This window comes from Lasioglossum baleicum, chromosome 18 (assembly GCF_051020765.1).
Source record: "Lasioglossum baleicum chromosome 18, iyLasBale1, whole genome shotgun sequence".
NCBI lineage: Eukaryota > Metazoa > Arthropoda > Insecta > Hymenoptera > Halictidae > Lasioglossum > Lasioglossum baleicum.
In genome coordinates, this window is record NC_134946.1 from 2,281,474 (window position 1) to 2,300,745 (window position 19,272).

A 19,272-nucleotide genomic window follows, 5' to 3' on the forward strand; every position below is an offset into this window, starting at 1 on the left:
TTATATAATGAACAGCAACAACATTAAGCAGTAATTCCGTCATATGTGAATAATATTACAGGCTATATACTATCGATTGAAGTTGCATGCGGACTGCGGACGCTCCGCTTGACTGTGAAAACAGCATCGACTCGTCCGCGCTCCGCGGTCCGCGTGCGTGTGAAACGGACCTTAGAGTCCGCCCTCCTCCTGCACCTGTACCTATTCCGAGCCCCTCTTCACTCCTAACGGCAACAGGGCCCACCTCTTCCAAATCTCCTACGTCTACGACTCCATCATCGTCTCGAGAAGGAACTCCCATACGAAACGACGACGAATCTCCTGCCACCTCGGACTCTGACGCGCCGTATGATTCGTATAGCGAACCGACGCCGCAAAATGGACAGACTATGGTTCACACACGAGACCGCCTCAGTATGAGAAATGATAACCTAGTAATATTTGTAACTGCGAATCTCCAGCCGCTCGACACAGGAGCAATAGATTTAATCTCGCTTAATAAGGTTCCTTCGGTGACCGATCTCACGTTGTGCAGAGCCAAAGTCCTAGAGCTGGCAAATCACAAGCTCATAATACTCCCAGTCAAGCCCTCTCCTCTCCATAGCGCTCCTTACGAAGACGTGACCGAATGTTTAAGATCTCTACTCGATGTCACCACCGAACTTCAACTCGAATCCTTCAGTATCTCCAAAACCTACATCGACGATACTTCTTGGCATGAAATCCAAAGGATTTTACTCGACCTGTTCGAATCGTCACCAGTTAAAATATTCGCCTGCTCGAACGAAATCATAGTTCCCTTGGAGGAACGACGCGTAGATATCTTGACCGAAAATCACTGCTCAGCATTCGCGGGTCATAAGGGTATCACGAAAACCTATCGTCGTATTCGACAAAAATATTTTTGGCCTACCCTGAACAAAGATGTACAAAATTTCGTCAATTCGTGCGCCTCTTGTCAAGCGAAGAAATTAGTCAGGGTAAAAACTAGGCAGCCCATGATAATTACAGACACGCCGGGGAAATCGTTCGACAAAGTTTCTATGGACATCGTAGGTCCACTTCCAGTATCATCTAACGGTTTCAAAGACATATTGACGATTCAGGACCTTCTAACAAAATATTCCTTAGCAATTCCTTTAGAATCAACGACCGCAGTCGAAGTCGCAAATGCATTCGTCCAAAATTTTATCTGTAGATTCGGCGCTCCTAAGGCCATACTCACCGATCAAGGTGCGAATTTCTTAAGCTCACTAATGAAAAACATAGCCAAGAAATTTAGAATTTCTCAGTTCAGAACCACCGCGTTCAGACCTCAAAGCAACGGGTCGATAGAGCGATCTCATCACGTGCTGACCGAATAATACGTGAATCAAGACGATTGGGACGAATGGTTACCGATGGCCATGTTTTCCTACAACACGAGCGTGCATGAGGGTACCCTGTTCACGCCACACGAGCTCATTTTTGGCACTCTAGCACGAACGCCTTCAGCGAACGTTAACATGAACGACGTAGCTAACGAATCCTATAACATCTACCTAGAAAATCTCCAAACCAAATTAGATGGAACGTTAACGAAAGCCAAGGAGAATCTCGAATCCGCGAAACGAAGATCAAAAAGATATTACGATCGAAAAGTCAACGTACGGACTTTCGCCGTCGGAGATGACGTGTTCCTCCTAAAGGAACCTCGCAGAGGGAAATTTGATAACGAATATATAGGCCCGTTGAAAATATCCGAATGTTTAAGCGATAACAGCGTGCGTATAAACTTTAAGAGAGGTTCTCGGGTGATTTATACTGATAAGATTAAACCCGCAAGGGAATCGAGTTCGGTTATAACAACTGCGACAGTTGAGAAACCGGAATCGTTTAGACTAGGTGCGATAATCGCGAAGCCCGATAGGCTTCCCACAAATTCGACATCGACAGGACCGGATGAACCTATGACCCAAGTAATAAACAACGCCCGTAAAGCGTTTTTGATAAGGGCTATGACACGTCATTCCCCCTCTACTTCTATTTCTAAACCTACAAAAAGGACCAAGCGTGGTCCACTCAAGAATCAGTTCGATCAAGAGACCGCTAGTACAGCATCGCCGATCCATCACTTCGATTGCCAAAATGTGCCGCAAATTTTGGACCACACCTCGCCAGAGGTCCGTCAGTCAGAAACGTGGGGACACCATCGCATATCTGGACAATGTAGTCTGCTACAAGGGAACAGCCTACTTGGCAGGGGACAAGAAACTGCTCTGCGACGCATGCAGCTCCACGTATGCGACCCGGGAGACCCTCGAAATCCACGGCTATATCTACGAGAGCGTCGTGGACAATTTCTGCGAGCAGTGCTGGGTACAGCTATGCAGCACACAACCCGCGACAGAGTGCTGGCGGTGCTTCCTCGAAGCCGGAAACGAGCTAGCAGCATGGAGAGCTCAACGGGAGGCCACCTTCGGGGAGGAGGCGACAGGCTCGGAGAAATAAGGTGTCACTCTTCCCCCACCCCCTCGCAAAAGGTAGCCGATAAGACCAGGCACGGTAGCGATAAGGGTGAATATAAGACAAATCTCAAGTCACGACAGGCACAGTCACCACGCGACACCGACAACATGAAGACCTCAGCTCTCTTCATCCTCGCTCTCTTCATCTTCGCACTCGTCCGATCGACACTCACCCTCGTCGGGTACGACTGCGGGGGCAGCACCCTCAACATTACTACGTTCTCTACGATCGACCAGCCGAAATGCGACTACACGAGCGAGTCTCCGGTAAATCAAGATCTGCAGATTCAGCTGCTAATGTGGTAGTTCAAGCTATCATCCGAATTACGCTAAAGGAGTGTCAGGCATCAGTGAAGCTGGCGAACAACGAGATCATCCTACATTCAGGACAACATTGTGCATTGGGCAGAGAATACTGCCTGGACACCGAGGATGGATATTCCTACTAGACTTCTATCCCCAGCAGCCAGTGCAAATTCAACGAATTCGACGTCTTGTACGAAGGCAAGGGCGTCAAGACGACGACCAAGAACGGCTCAACGCCCATTTATACAGTCACCTCCGGTGACACGGCCTTTGCTCTTACGAGCACAGGACACACCGTAGTCTGCGGCTATACGTTAAGCAAAACGGAGCATCCGAAATTGCCAATAGTCGAGACAGACAAGGAGGGAAAATTCAAGACGGAAAAGAAGACCCGCATCGCCAATATTGATATATTCTCTGATATCAATACCAAATTCGGCTACACCGAAAAGCACATCAAGGGCCAGCTAGTAAGCATGTACCGGGACATCATGCGACAGAAATGCGAGCTGGAGAGACAAGTCCTCAAGAACGCGCTTGCATTGATCAACACCTCACCCGCTGAAGTCGCCACAACGCTAGTAAAGGAACCTGGATTGGCCGTTCAATCAGGAGAGGTAATACACATAATTAAATGTATTCCAATTCAGGTGACCGTGAGGAAGACAGCAGACTGCTACGACGAACTCCCGGTCCTCCACAGGAACGAGTCGTATTTCATTACGCCTCGACACTGACTGAGTCCGCGTGGCAGTATACTAATCCTGCCAATCTATCAAATGGCGGAATTTATTCGCAGGACGAGATCCGCCGCCTTGCGGAACACAATGTTCAAGGTGGAAAAGGCGGCCGTTATCAAGTCAATGGCCCAGGGGGCATCGGGACGGACATACGCCGGCGAATCAGTACAGATGTACAATCTGTTGGACGAAGATACCCTGACTAAGATAGCCGAAACCACGGGAGTAAAGCTGTGGGAAGGCTTCGTCGAGTTCGGTTCGGCCATGGCCGGCATCATCGGCATCTACATGGCGGTCAAGGTCACCAAGATGTGCATCAACACCATCCTCAACGGCTTCGCGCTGCACAGCGCCCACGGATGCGGCATCCAGCTACTAGCTGCATCGTGGAGTGCGTTGACACATTTCTTTTTGTTCTTAAAAGACAAAAGTGCCCCGAGTGAAACCCCAGTGTCCCCTCGCGAGTGCGTTCCCGTTTCCGCTATGGACACCGAAGTGACTAGCGAAGCCGCGGAAGACCTGAGTGAACTAGTAGTTGATAAGAAAAAACAATTTGTTAGTTATAAGAGAATGCCTAGAGTGAACGATGAGGAAAAATAATTTCTCTTACGACAAATTATTTTTCTTCCGTGGGAGGGAGGTGTTACATCGGATGACGTATTGCGTAGTTACAAGAATATATAATTTTGTATTATCATATATACATATATACATATATTGCTAGCAATAAGTATACACCCATTATAACACAAACACAATAGTTATAAGTGCATGTTCACCGTCGTGCGTAAGCGATCCGCGCACCGCCTATTCTCCGCTCTATCTTTCATTTTCCTTTCCCATTCCACTCATAAATCTTATTCCAAATCCAATCCCGTCAACTGTTCCTGTTGTTACGCGACGCTCGGCAGTACGTCATTGCGTGCAGCGATCCCTACTCCTCGCGTTAGCGCTCCCTAACCTACCGCCCATTCCCACTCCTAATTATCCACTCCATTGACACCTCCCAACTCAAAGGAGTTCAATGGGGCATCCCATTCTTTCAGTTCCATTCCGGACTCCACCTGGAGTCATCCCCTCACTTTCAATCTCGCGTTCTTATACCTTACTCTAGTTCTTGCGTTATTAACATTAAGTTCTTACGAGCCAAGGTTCAGGCAGCGATGCAGGAACCGAGGGGAGTTTGGATTTAGAGATATTTGGGTCTAGGTAGGAAGGGTACACGTAGGACTGGCCAAGGGAGTGGACTAGCCGATGTCTATCTCACCACCGGGTCGACACTATAAAGGATAAGGTCGTGGTTCCGCTGTCTCGTAACTGATTGATTGAAATAGGTACACCTCGAGCGGCAAAGGTGTATCGTCATAGAATACTAGCTACTGGAAGATGGAAAAGGAATATGCCTAATGGAAATGAACTTCGAATAGATTAATACAAGTAATATATTGTTGATAATAATTGAGGATACAAATGTTCAGTGTAAAGTGTCGCGGACTCGCGGACTATACGCTCTCAGTTTTCACGCACCGAGAAATGCGGGGGCGATCTACCACAGAGTGCTTGACAGAGACTTTAGCACACCCGATCTTGCTTGACGTGACTTTCGACGTGGAACGATACGTACTGCGCGTGTTCACTTGAATCAACCCAACTAATAGGAGGGATCCATGCCCTTATACAGGGTGTCTCAAAATTAGGTCCGGAGCCGAAAATGGGAGGTTCCTGAGGTCATTTCAAGCGACATTTTCCTTTGAAAAAATGTCGTCCGCGGCTTCGTTAACGAGTTATTAACGAAAAACACGGACCAATCAGAGCGCGAGCTAGACGCGTGCAGCCCGGCGCGCCGTCACGATGCGATGTCACGGCGTACCGCGACACTCGCTTGTCGGCGCGGCTTGGCGCGCCGAGCCAGGGCGCGCTCTGATTGGTCCGTGTTTTTCGTTAATAACTCCTAAACAAAGCCGCAATTGACATTGGTGCAAAGGAAAATGTCTCTTAGAATGGTCTCAGGAACCTCCCATTTCAAGGAACGACACTTGTTCTGGGACACCCTGTATGTATTTCGGTGCAGCGTTCACTTCAAATAGTTTTCATGTTGCCAATTTTGAAGTATCCGTATTTTTAAAAACGGGTCCGTAAAGAGGACACTTGGGGCTATATTATCATTATTTTTATTTTTTTTATTTTCTGGTGATTTCATAGCAATGCACTTGTTTAAAACAATTGCAAAAGAAACTATGAAAACAAATATTTTCTGAACTGAAATAATTTTTATTAAATACTCTGATGGTTTCACTATGAGTACCCAAAACTAAGTTTCATCAATTTGCTAGTTTAGCCGTAATAATTTAATGAAAAACTTGTGACACACAACTCATATTACACGTCCGTAAAACCAACAGTTTTCAAGATTTCAAAGAATTCTTTGAGATACGTCTATATTTTGCTAAAGACTGCAACATATTCAAATTTGAACAAAATTCGAAACAGTAGTCCTATCTCGCATGGAAAGATTCATGTGCACTAATTGTATACATATACAGGGTGTCTCAAAATTAGGTCCGGAGCCGAAAATGGGAGGTTCCTGAGATCATTTCAAGCGACATTTTCCTTTGAAAAAATGTCGTCCGCGGCTTCGTTAACGAGTTATTAACGAAAAACACGGACCAATCAGAGCGCGAGCTAGACGCGTGCAGCCCGGCGCGCCGGCAGCCGAGTGTCGGTGGCACGCCGCGATGTCGTAACGAACAAAAGTTTCTCGATGATGTGAATCCTCGCCAATTTCGATAAGCTTTGGATATGTTGTCAATACCATGATTCTGAACAACATTTCCCTTTACAGTTTCTGTCGATCGGCTTTAGTTTACGACATTATTGTAAAAATTTGTAATTGTAAATCGACCGATGTACTATTTCCTATCCGATTTCGATAATCTTTGGATATGTTGTCAATACCATAATTCTGAACAACATTTCCCTTTACAGTTTCTGTCGATCGGCTTTAGTTTACGATATTATTGTAAAAATTTGAAATTGTAAATCGATCGATGTACTATTTCCTATCCGATTTCGATAATTTTTGGATATGTTGTCAATACCATGATTCTGAACAACATTTCCCTTTACAGTTTCTGCCGATCGGCTTTAGTTTACGATATTATTGTAAAAATTTGTAATTGTAAATCGACCGATGTACTATTTCCTATCCGATTTCGATAATCTTTGGATATGTTGTCAATACCATAATTCTGAACAACATTTCCCTTTACAGTTTCTGTCGATCGGCTTTAGTTTACGATATTATTGTAAAAATTTGTAATTGTAAATCGATCGATGTACTATTTCCTATCCGATTTCGATAATTTTTGGATATGTTGTCAATACCATGATTCTGAACAACATTTCCCTTTACAGTTTCTGCCGATCGGCTTTAGTTTACGATATTATTGTAAAAATTTGTAATTGTAAATCGACCGATGTACTATTTCCTATTCGATTTCGATAATCTTTGGATATGTTGTCAATACCATAATTCTGAACAACATTTCCCTTTACAGTTTCTGTCGATCGGCTTTAGTTTACGATATTATTGTAAAAATTTGTAATTGTAAATCGATCGATGTACATACTATCTCCTTGCCGATGTCGATGAGCTTCATTTCAAAGGGAAAAGATATTTAAAACATCGAATTTATAACATATTTCAAAGTCATCGAAATCGGTGAGGACCCACATCATCGGCAACTTTACCCGAACGATAGCAGAAGCACAAAGTTATTGAATCAAAAACTCACTTATTCAGCCGTAAATCCATTTGACTACCACATACAACCACCACACTTTTACATAATTGTTGAACTCGTAGCACACTTTTATAACTCGTATCGATATCGAACGAAATTACTTACTCCGACGCGGAAAGAGTTCGATGCTCTTCGCGATGCCGCGCGAAACTGTGCTCTCCCAGCGTACAATGTATTCGATGAAGGCGTCGTTTAAAACAAATGAAATCGTTCCCAAGGAGATATTGATTTTTCGAGAATCATATGATTCTCGAAAACACCGATTCGAAGATTATGTAAAAGTGTGGTGGTTGTATGTGGTAGTCAAATGGATTTACGGCTGAATAAGTGAGTTTTTAATTCAATAAGTTTGTGCTTCTTCTATCGTTCGGGTAAAGTTGCCGATGATGTGGGTCCTCACCGATTTCGATGACTTTGAAATATGTTATAAATTCGATGTTTTAAATATCTTTTTCCTTTGAAATGAAGCTCATCGACATCGGCGAGGAAATAGTATGTACATCGATCGATTTACAATTACAAATTTTTACAATAATATCGTAAACTAAAGCCAATCGACAGAAACTGTAAAGGGAAATGTTGTTCAGAATCATGGTATTGACAACATATCCAAAGCTTATCGAAATCGGATAGGAAATAGTACATCGATCGATTTACAATTACAAATTTTTACAATAATATCGTAAACTAAAGCCGATCGACAGAAACTGTAAAGGGAAATGTTGTTCAGAATTATGGTATTGACAACATATCCAAAGATTATCGAAATCGGATAGGAAATAGTACATCGGTCGATTTACAATTACAAATTTTTACAATAATGTCGTAAACTAAAGCCGATCGATAGAAACTGTAAAGGGAAATGTTGTTCAGAATCATGGTATTGACAACATATCCAAAGCTTATCGAAATTGGCGAGGATTCACATCATCGAGAAACTTTTGTTCGTTACGACATCGCGGCGTGCCACCGACACTCGGCTGCCGGCGCGCCGGGCTGCACGCGTCTAGTTCGCGCTCTGATTGGTCCGTGTTTTTCGTTAATAACTCGTTAACGAAGCCGCGGACGACATTTTTTCAAAGGAAAATGTCGCTTGAAATGATCTCAGGAACCTCCCATTTTCGGCTCCGGACCTAATTTTGAGACACCCTGTAGATTAACTCTCATGGAAGTATGGATACTCGAAAATAATTAAAAATTAAAACAATTATAAGAAACTGCGATTTACATAGATCAATCGTAAGCAAATAAATTCAAAGATTCGTATCTTTACATCTTTCAATGCCTACTACATACATCTGTTTCATGCTTCAATCGATTTCGATGAAATTTTGGGTATTTGGGTAGTGTCTTCACACACACACACACACACACACACACACGCACACACACATTTTCGAGTTTTCAAAATCTTAAGCTTAATAAATGTGGATTCAAAAAAATCGTTTGTCTCGCTCTTTCCAGAACCATTGTTTAAATATGTTTAAACAATCATAATGTATTAATATTAGATATCACTGTATTCGGGAATGTCTACAGAATCTTTTGCTGCAAAGAACAATTCAATATTTTTTATAACATCACAATATTTGTATACAGTTGAAAAATATATCTTTTTTCAAACTCAAATTTCTGAAAAACTGTGCGTCTAGGAGAAAAATTAAGGGCAGATTCTGAATCAGCGCGAAAAACTCTGTATGGATGGCATAGTGAAAATCGAAACGTTTTTTGGCTGTTGGACAGTGTAATCTATGATCGTCGATGTATCAATACTGTAATGTATTTCAATGCATAACTTTTTTTTTAAATGGCGTTACCATAGTAAACGAATTATTGCCGCGTCTTGGGGATTTTGCTCCACTGTGCGACGTATGAAATAGCGTTGCGGCTATCGGCACGTGCAATAAAACATTGGGCGTGCAAATGGTCGAGCCATTATTAGGCAATAGACAACGAAGCTATTTTGCAGAAAGCTGTTTTTAGCGCGTCCAATTCATAATGCTGGTGATTTGAGGAGGTCAACACGTGTTGTCCGAGAAAGTGTCGACCTCCAGCTCAATAGTAATGACCTGTCATAAACCTCTCCATAGAGAACAGCCCCGGGAACGGCACATAAACAAATTGAGCCTATCATCGCTAGGTCTGCCTATCCCCACCACAGCCACGCCCGTAGTCCCAATGTTTTGACTTCGATGCTGCACGCTACATGGTATGTGTGGCCGCTGTAGCCAATATTTCGTCGACAGCCGAAAATGCGTGTGAAACGAGGTCTGCCTCCTCCGCTCTGATCCAATCGGCCGCTCATTCGTACCTAGAGACACATCACCGTAGTCCTGTCTGGTAACCTTCTTCTCACGCTCGCATCAATACAATGTCACCAGTTCGGACCCATACGAGATGGCGCCTTGCTACTCCCTACAATCGCGTAGTAGTGGGCGGTAACGGTTTAATATCTTAATCCATTGTTGTTCCGCTATCGCTAGTACGGGGAAATGTATTGGACTACTTGTTGGACTTAAACAAATTGAAAATGTTTTTTCACTACGTGGCAGGTGTCTCCTCCCAACTTGGCCACCATGGAGGCGGAAGAAAGTTAAAAGAGTCACTGTACACGGTGTGCGGGTTGACGGGAAACCCCAAAAATAAATAGCTGCAGCCTACAACTGACCGTGAAGGTCTGCAAGGTTTATAACACATAATTGCTATTGAGGCTCAGAGAGATTTCAGAGTCTTTCTTCGTGGCTCCGACAATAAAGTAATAACGAACTAAATGGATTTAAGAGAGGTTTTCTCTCAAAAATTGCATGGATGTCACGTCCGTGAGAAAGGCACATTTTTCAACTGTAAACAAATATTGTGATGTTATTATAAAAGATATTAAATTGTTCTTTGCAGCAGAAGGTTCTGTACACTTTTCCGAATACAGTTATATCCAATATTAACACATTATGGTTGTTTAAACATATTTAAACAATGGTTCTGGAAAGAGCGAGACAAACGATTTTTTCGAATCCATATTTAATAGCTTAAGATTGTAAAAACAGAAAATGGGGGGGGAAACACTATCCGAATACCCAAAATTTCATCGAAAACGGTTGAAGCATAAAACAGATATAGTAGCCATTGAAAGATGTAAAGATACGAATCTTTGAATTTTTCTGCTTACGATTGTAATTGAGTATCCCCACCTTTCCATGCGAAATAGGACTACTGTTTCGGATTTTGTTCAAATTTGGATATGATGCAGTCTTTAGTAAAATATGAACTTATGTCAAAGAAATTCCTTGAAATCTTGCAAATTGATGGTTTTACGGACAAATAATACGTATGAGGTATCACAAGTTTTTCATTATATTACAACGGCCATAATTATTTCGCCCATCCAGACGAAAAACATGTTTCTATAGTACACATTATATTTTGTAATTTGTTATGTAAAATAAAATACGTACATGAAAATATTAATTTTAATGGTAAAGGGATAAACAAGATAACATTATTTTTAATTGTCGTTTAGTTTAATTATAATTTCATTGATCATCTGGTTCTGGAACAAAACTGAAAGACATCATTCGGATAGTGTGTTTTCATTTTGTTAGTTTTAAAAATCGTAAGCTTAATAAATATGGATCAGAAAAAATAGTTTGTCTCGCTCTTTTCAAAACTATTGTAACTTTATTTCTCGGAAAGTCGCAAAATGTCGCAAAGTTGTTTGAATTATAACTTTCATATTTACGTCTAGTTCTAAACTCAAAAAAGATCGGTGGGACTCGAAGGGTCTCACTCAACAATAAACGAAAAAATTAATAATTAGCGTCCAAATTGATATTTCTTATAATTTAAAGTAATGTACTCACCGCACTGAATAACACCTACACTATAAAACTAGAAAATCAAGGAGTGCATACAATACACAAAAACAACAAAGAAATAAGAAAAAATTTTTTCAGGAAATAGTTTATGTCGCAGTTGTTTCCAATGTCAGTGTTTGCACTTAGGTTCTATTATAATCTATGATAGATGCATTAATACTGTAATGCATTTCAATACTCATAGATTTTTAAAAATGACATAATAAACGAATTATTGCCACGTCTTGGGGATTTTGCACCACTGTGCGACGTACGATAGCGTTGCGGCTATCGGCACGTGCAATAAAACATTGGGCATGCAAACGGTCGGGTCATTATTGGCCGATCGCCAGCAAAGCTATTTTTCAGAAAGCTGTTTTTAGCACGTCCAATTTATAATGTTGAACAAAGCATGCTCCGTTCTTTACAATCGTTTGTTTTCGGCTGTAACAGCAAATGCTGGTACCAAAAACCCCAAGTTTCCAAAAGGCTTCGCTGAACGAGGTGGACCGTCCAGCGGCCTGCAATAACTGTTCTGCGAAGGAAACACATCTGCTTCATTTATGATTTAAAAACGGAAAGGTCTTGATTTTTATGGTTAAATTGCGAGCTGGTGCCGAAATATTTTTAATTTCTTTATGACCACCGTAGCTCGACAACTTCATTCCAAAACGTCCTAACAGAGACCTGCAATAAACCAGTGGAGCGATTATCGGTCATTAAGGGGGCCGGCGCGGCCGTGCAAGAGTGTGTGGGCACACGCACACATCGCTAAATTCGCATATACGTATATGCAATTACTAGGTTTACGACATTTCGAAATTACGCTTCAGCATTGCAAGGAGTAGTTCAGAATTGGTCAATTATGATTCCTAAAAGTCAGATACAGGTCCGTATGGTGCCCAAAATGCATATTTTTACGTTATAGAGGAATAATTTGTAATATTCGGCGGAGACAAACAACAATTCGGCCTGTCACAAACGACAATACAGCACCTCGAGGTTCCGAAATTTTGCACTAGTAGCATGACAATCTGGTTCCGAAAAGTTTGACGGTTGGACGTTACAAATGTTCCAATAGAATATGGCTGATAATGCAGGTCGTACGTTATACCGTTATACCGTTATTAGAGTAATTTATAATATTCGGCAGATATTGCCTGTCCAACACCACTGGTATTGGCCTGTCACGAGGCAACCGAATTAAGCAAGACGTCAGAAGATAGCCGCTTCGCGTACCAGTGTTTTTGTTCAATAAATTTAGTGTTTGCATGGACGATGGACACTGTATTATCGATGGACAATATAATATCGACCTGCATTATCAACCGTATTCTATTGGAACATTTGTAACGTCCAACCGTCAAACTTTTCGGAACCAGATTGTCATGCTACTAGTGCAAAATTTCGGAACCTCGAGGTGCTGTATTGTCGTTTGTGACAGGCCGAATTGTTGTTTGTCTCCGCCGAATATTACAAATTATTCCTCTATAACGTAAAAATATGCATTTTGGGCACCATACGGACCTGTATTTGACTTTTAGGAATCATAATTGACCAATTCTGAACTACTCCTTGCAATGCTGAAGCGTAATTTCGAAATGTCGTAAATCTTGTAATTGCATATACGTACATGCGAATTTGGCGATGTGTGCGTGTGCCAACACACTCTTGCACGGCCGCGCCGGCCCCCTTAAACATGACATCGTTTTGTCACGAGACAATACGAAAAGTTTCTTTTGACAGTTTCCCACTCCATCATGCAAAAAACGACAAGACATAGTAATCTATTTAAGAAACCGCGTTGACGCTGGACAGAACACAACGAGACGCAACCAGTTCCGAGATTTTCCGAGTTTTTCCGAGATTTTCGAACACGTGAAGATAGAATGGACGCTGTATCATTTCTTTGTTTCGACACAAATCCCTTGCTGTGGGAATATTATTAGGAAGAAAGGAGATTTCAAGTACAATACTTTTTCAAGAAAAAGGCGAATACCATCTTCTCTATCCTGACCTGCGGAATCATCCCGACAAATTTTATGAATATATGAGGATGAATATGGAAACATTTGACTACATTCTGGAAGCCATCAGAAGTAAAATTGAAAAACATTCAAATTGTCGAAAGTGCATTTCGCCAGAGGAGAGACTCATGGTAACATTGATGTAAGTTATTTTTTAATTTGATGGAAATTAATGTCATCGAATAATTCCTACAGTACAGTTTTATTAGTAATATTGATTTTTGTGTTAGGTATCTATCACAACGGGACTTGCATTCCGTTCAATGGCGTTCAGTTTCAGAATGGGAAACTGCACAATTGCAAAAATCGTCTATGAGACATGTGAGGCAATTTGGAAAACGCTGCAAGAAATTCACATGCCCGTCCCATCCACGGACGATTTATATACATAGAATTTCTTTGGGGTATGAGCACCAGTGGGGTTTTCCGAATTGTGTGGGCAGCATCGATGGCAAACACGTCCGAATAAAATGTCCATCGAAATCCGGGTCGATGTTTTTCAATTACAAGAAATTTTTCTCGGTTCACCTGCAAGGAATCGCAGACGCGAATTGTAAATTCGTGACGGTGGATGTAGGTGATTATGGGAGGCGATGTGATAGTGGTGTGTTGGCAGAGACAAACATATACCACCGTCTGCAGAACAACACACTCCACATGCCATCCAGCAGAGTACTGACGAACACGGTAACCCTACCGTATGTTCTCATCGGCGACCAAGACTATCCGTTAAAGGAATATTTGTTGCGACCGTACGCGATCACCGACGACGGCGAGGATCACGGAAAAGAAACATTTAATTATAGTAGATTGAGCAGGGCCAGACGCTGCATGGAATGTGTATTTGGCATCCTTGTCAGCAAATGGAGGTGCCTGAAATGTGAACTACAGGTGATTCCACCACACGTGGATATAATTGTTAAAAGTGCGTGCTTATTGCACAACATAATTATGGACAGAGAAAGCACAGGCAACCCCGCACTTGCGTCGATAGACTCCATTATGGAGGAGTACAATGGCTGGGACCAGGCGGACCCGGGAAGAAGTTCCAATCACGCAACACGCAGGGCATATGAAATACGCGATGCCTTCAAAAATTATTTTGTACACGTATCATAATTTTATATAACAATAATAGCTGTGTGTATGTGTGTGTGTGTGTACTGTGTATTGATTGTGTGTAATTTGTAACCGTTGTATGTAATGTGTGTTGATTGTGTGTAATTTGTAATCGTTGTATGTAATGTGTGTTGATTGTGTGTAATGTGTAATCGTATTATGTAATGTATGTTAATCGTATTAATCGTTATATAAATTTAATAAACTTTATATATTATACATATCCTTATATATAACTTTATTGATTTCCCTTAGGGTTAGAATTCTTATAATATCCTTCCTCTGTATCCGCATTATATATCTTTATACTCTGTATAGATTATTTAGCGAATAATTGAAGTTCATATTTACATCTTTGCGTGAACACCCTGCACAGTGGGAAACTTTCGACCAGACTCGATTCAAAATCAAAGAATTTTCGATAGAAATGAGGTAGAGCGATGAAATTTGTTTAAAATGAAAGCTGAAACTCTTGATAGAATATGGGAAAAATAGGGAGATTATGGTACGAACGTTTTTTCAGCTTGAGAAAATTCATTAAACTTTCACAATTTCAAGAAAATGTGGTTTCTCCGTGATCACGCGCGGAGAATTTGTTTTTTAACATGCGACATATCATTTCCCGTAGATTTTTTCACGCTGATTTCAAATCTGGTCTCAAAATTTGTGTACGACCTCAGGATTTTGCAAGAGATCGTTTTTTGCGTTGAAATGGTTTGATAACCCACTAGTTTGAAGGTACATTGTATTCTCATTTATAAAACACAATGAAATTAAACATATTGAAGTATTTGAACGTTTATTTGACGTGTATCACTTGACGAACGAGGTACGCTATGTGTGACTGTAACGTAATTTAAATTAGATATCTATTTTCCATGAGATTATATTTTCATTCACACAGGAAATAAGGTAGGTAAGTATTTAATCGCACCAGAAGTTAAAGTATTCGTTGATGAGAAGTAAGTTAAAAAGATTAAATACTTATCTTACTTCCTGTGTAAATGAAAATATAATCATGGAAAATTGATATCAAATTTAAATTATATTACAGTCACACATAGCCTACGAAGAGCGCCAGCGACAATCACAGCGATGTGTCGGGTGATCGTTCGTCAAGTGATATACGTCAAATAAACGTTCAAATACTTCATTATGTTTAATTATATTGTGTGTTTTATATATGAGAATACAATATACCTTCAAACTAGTGGGTTAGCAAATCATTTCAACGCAAAAAACGATCTCTTGCAAAATCCTGAGGTCGTACACAAATTTTGAGACCAGATTTGAAATCAGCGTGAAAAACTCTACGGGAAATGATATGTCGCATGTTAAAAAAAATTGAAATTACGACTATTTTCACGGGTGAAAAGTTCTGAAAAACTTATTTATAGTCGTTTATACATTACAGTTTAATATCCAACAGCTTTCCTGCTGCTTTAGAAAAATAATTACAGCTCATAGAAAAGAAAAACACTGACGCGAGCGGACTCGAAAAGTTTCTCTTATCTCCAAAGAATAACAAATAATCACAGAACTAAGTATCAAATATACATAATAAGATATCGAAACCCAAACAAAAATGCTAATTTAATATTACTAATTAAATTTGAAATTACTAACCTTTAGTTTTAAATAATTTCAAATCATTTTAAAGAGTATGGGCTCGAGGAGCACCCACGTTGGGAGTCCGCGTGAAGGATCGGAGCTTGTGAATGCTGGGGTTAATAAAAGGTACGGGAATATACGTTCTTGAAGGAAAAACAAAGTGTATTGAACATATATATACTTCCTAGACACACAAATATAAAGTAGAAATACATAAAATACATAGTAGTAGAAAACGTGAAATACATTAAAAAAATACAAAATTGAGATACATTAAAAAATACATACTAGAAAATGTGAAACTTAATAAACTACTTAATATAAAAATGTCGCACACACACACACACACACGCGCACAAACAAACATACGCGACGGCGGCGTTATTGCGACGAGGACGAATCTCTCTCGAAATCATAATTTACGTTATCATCCACTTCCCCTCCCACTTCATTCATAAAGGCTTGTGTCAGCCGGACGCGCGCTTGCAATTTTTTTTTCTTCGGTATTGCACGCGCATAGGGGAGCAAACTCAAAACGAAGATATAGTCTTCGTCGTCCTCCTTATTGTTTTTGTGCTGTCCTTGTTGGTGTAGCAGCTGAAGGTGCGCTAGTTTCCCCTTTTTGATGTCTATGAGCTCTGCGCACACATCTTTCGCCAATCTTGACCTCTTATGAAGCGATGATATATCATTGGAGGATCTATCATCGACCTCCCCTTCCGTCTCGTCCATTTCCGTTTCAACCGCATCGTTTCCAGAGTCCCTGCGCGTGTCGGGAATGTTCCCAACCATGGCCCGACTCCCATAGGTATCCTCCAAAAAATTCATTTGGTTGAAATACTGCCACGTTGACACTCCTTGAGACTGAGAGCCTGTCGGTTGATTGTTTCTACTTAATTCTCGTCGATACGAGTCTCTCAGACGTTGCCACTTCGTTTTAACAATAGCCCCTGAAAATACATAAATAATAAAACATTGGAACATGTCATTGAAAGACATTGCAAGTGGTACAGATGAAGAAATCGAACATTTTTCGGAGTATGTACTGTTTCGGATTTTACTAAAATTTGGATATGTTACAGTCTTTAGTCATACATGAACGCGGAATGATCCATGTATGTTAATTCTAAAGTATAATGCATACAAATTTAAATGTATAATAGTTGTATGGAATGTATATTAAGGCGGCAAACTCGTTTTCAGGAATGCAAGGGTGCGGGATTCGCGTTCTCATTTCTCGATAATACAAAAAACGTGGTAAAATGAGGTTTTTCAGAAGTCAAAAACGCTAAATAAAAGATCGATCTAGGCCGCTATCGCCCCCAAAATTCCAATTTTTTCGTTTACGAGGCGTAATTTGCATTATTCGGTAGCATATAGGTATGAAAATAGGTACATGCGCAGTTGTATGCTTCCGAATAATGCAAATTACGCTGCCGAATAATGCAAATTATGCCTCGTAAACGAAAAAATAAGACTTGAGGGCGATAGCGGCCTAGATCGATCTTTTATTTAGCGTTTTTGACTACTGGAGAAACCCATTTTTGTATTATCGAGAAATGAGAACACGAATCCCGCACCCTTGCAATTTTGGAAAAATGAGTCCACTCCCTTAACCACTACGTTTCCCCTGCCGTCGACGTCGATACCGTTCGTATAGGGTCACAGATGTGTTATGACGCGGCGACGCGACGCCAAGACTCTCTGTACAGATCAGAGACGTTATCACGCGACACGATGTCGCTTGCGCCGGTGCCACGGACGTGTTGTCCCGCGATGCAATACCGTTCGTACGGTGTTACAGACGACATATCTCGCGTGCTTCATTATTACATGGGCTTTTTCGGAAAAATGTAACCCTGAAAGCAATGTTCCAGGCTGAAAATGGAAAGGAAAAGAATAAAATTGCTTTCGGGGTTACATTTTTTCGAAAAAGTCCATGTGATAATGAAGCACGCGAGATATGTTGTCTGTAGCACCGCACAAACGGTATTGCGTCGCGAGATAACACGTCCGTGGCACCGGCGCAAGCGACATTGCGTCGCGTGATAACACGTCTCTGATCTGTACAAAGAGTATCGGCGTCGCGTCGCGTCATAACACATCTGTGACCCTATACGAACGGTATCGATGTCGCGACATAACGCATCACTGAGAACCAAGTGGTTAATTGTATACAATGTAGATTAATTTGATGTAGTAATTGTCGTAGGTACTTACTTGTGGAATTTAATAAGGTGGCAACTTCACACCAAAGATTCCGATTATTATCCCTGTTGTGGTATTGACCGTCTCTAGGGTCCCACAAACTTTTCCTTTCCTCTACCAAACTGATCAACTTTTCACAGTCCATTCTACAACGTGTCTCTCTGCTTCTTCAAAGTGTACTAGGCGCGTCACGAAATAGTTCTGACGTCTTCATTTCCGCGGTCTAGGAGGAAAACTCTTCAAAGCGCTCGTTCGTCCAAAACTTCGCTGATTGGTTAGCGATTTTCAGGTAAACCGACCAATCACGTTTTGTCAACATGAACACACCCACGGCACCGAAAGTTTGACAACGTACCGGAATAAATGGAAAATATACCTGTTTTTACGGATATGACATCCTTGCTATTTTTTGGAGACTAAGCCTCTCTTAAATGCATTTAGTTCGTTATTACTTTATTGTCGGAGCCACGAAGAAAGATTCTAAAATCTCCCTGAGCCTCAACAGCAATTATGTGTTATAAACCTTGCCGACCTTCACGGTCAGTTGTAGGCTGCAGCTATTTATTTTTGGGGTTTCCCGTCAACCCGCACACCGTGTACAGTGACTCTTTTAACTTTCTTCCGCCTCTATGGTGGCCAAGTTGGGAGGAGACACCTGCCACGTAGTGAAAAAACATTTTCAATTTGTTTAAGTCCAACAAGTAGTCCAATACATTTCCCCGTACTAGCGATAGCGGAACAACAGTGGGTTAAGATATTAAACCGTTACCGCCCATTACTACGCGATTGTAGGGGGCGGCAAGGCGCCATCTCGTATGGGTCCGAATTGGTGACATTGTATTGATGCGAGCGTGAGAAAAAGGTTACCAGGCAGGACTACGGTGACGTGTCTCTAGGTACGAATGAGCGGCCGATTGGCTCAGAGTGGAGGAGGCAGGCCTCGTTTCACACGCATTTGCGGCTGTTGTGTCGTCGAAGCATTGGCTACAGCCAATGGCTATAGGCTCGATTTGTTTATGTGCCGTTCCCGGGGCTGTTTTATATGGAGCGGTTTATGACAGGTTATTACTATTGAGCTGGAAGTCGACACTTGCTCGGAC

At 41.4% G+C, this 19,272-nt stretch overlaps 1 protein-coding gene across 1 annotated transcript; it reads right to left on the minus strand.

Annotated features, from left to right (window-relative positions):
- Positions 1 to 16,115: 16,115 nt before the first annotated feature.
- LOC143218077 (uncharacterized) lies at positions 16,116 to 18,387 on the minus strand. Its single transcript, XM_076443047.1, has 2 exons — positions 18,185 to 18,387; positions 16,116 to 16,914 (listed from the first exon to the last, which is right to left on the minus strand). The coding sequence occupies exons 1-2, from the start codon at positions 18,315 to 18,317 to the stop codon at positions 16,346 to 16,348; spliced, it is 702 nt and encodes a 233-aa protein (XP_076299162.1). The 5' UTR covers positions 18,318 to 18,387; the 3' UTR covers positions 16,116 to 16,345.
- Between the last annotated feature and the right edge of the window lie 885 nt (positions 18,388 to 19,272).

Coding starts and splice junctions, on each gene's coding strand:
- LOC143218077 (XM_076443047.1), bottom strand. CDS start 18,317: ATGGACTGTGAAAAGTTGATCAGTTTGGTAGAGGAAAGGAAAAGTTTG. Junction 16,915..18,184: donor CACCTTATTAAATTCCACAA/GTAAGTACCTAC, acceptor ATGTATTTTCAG/GGGCTATTGTTAAAACGAAG.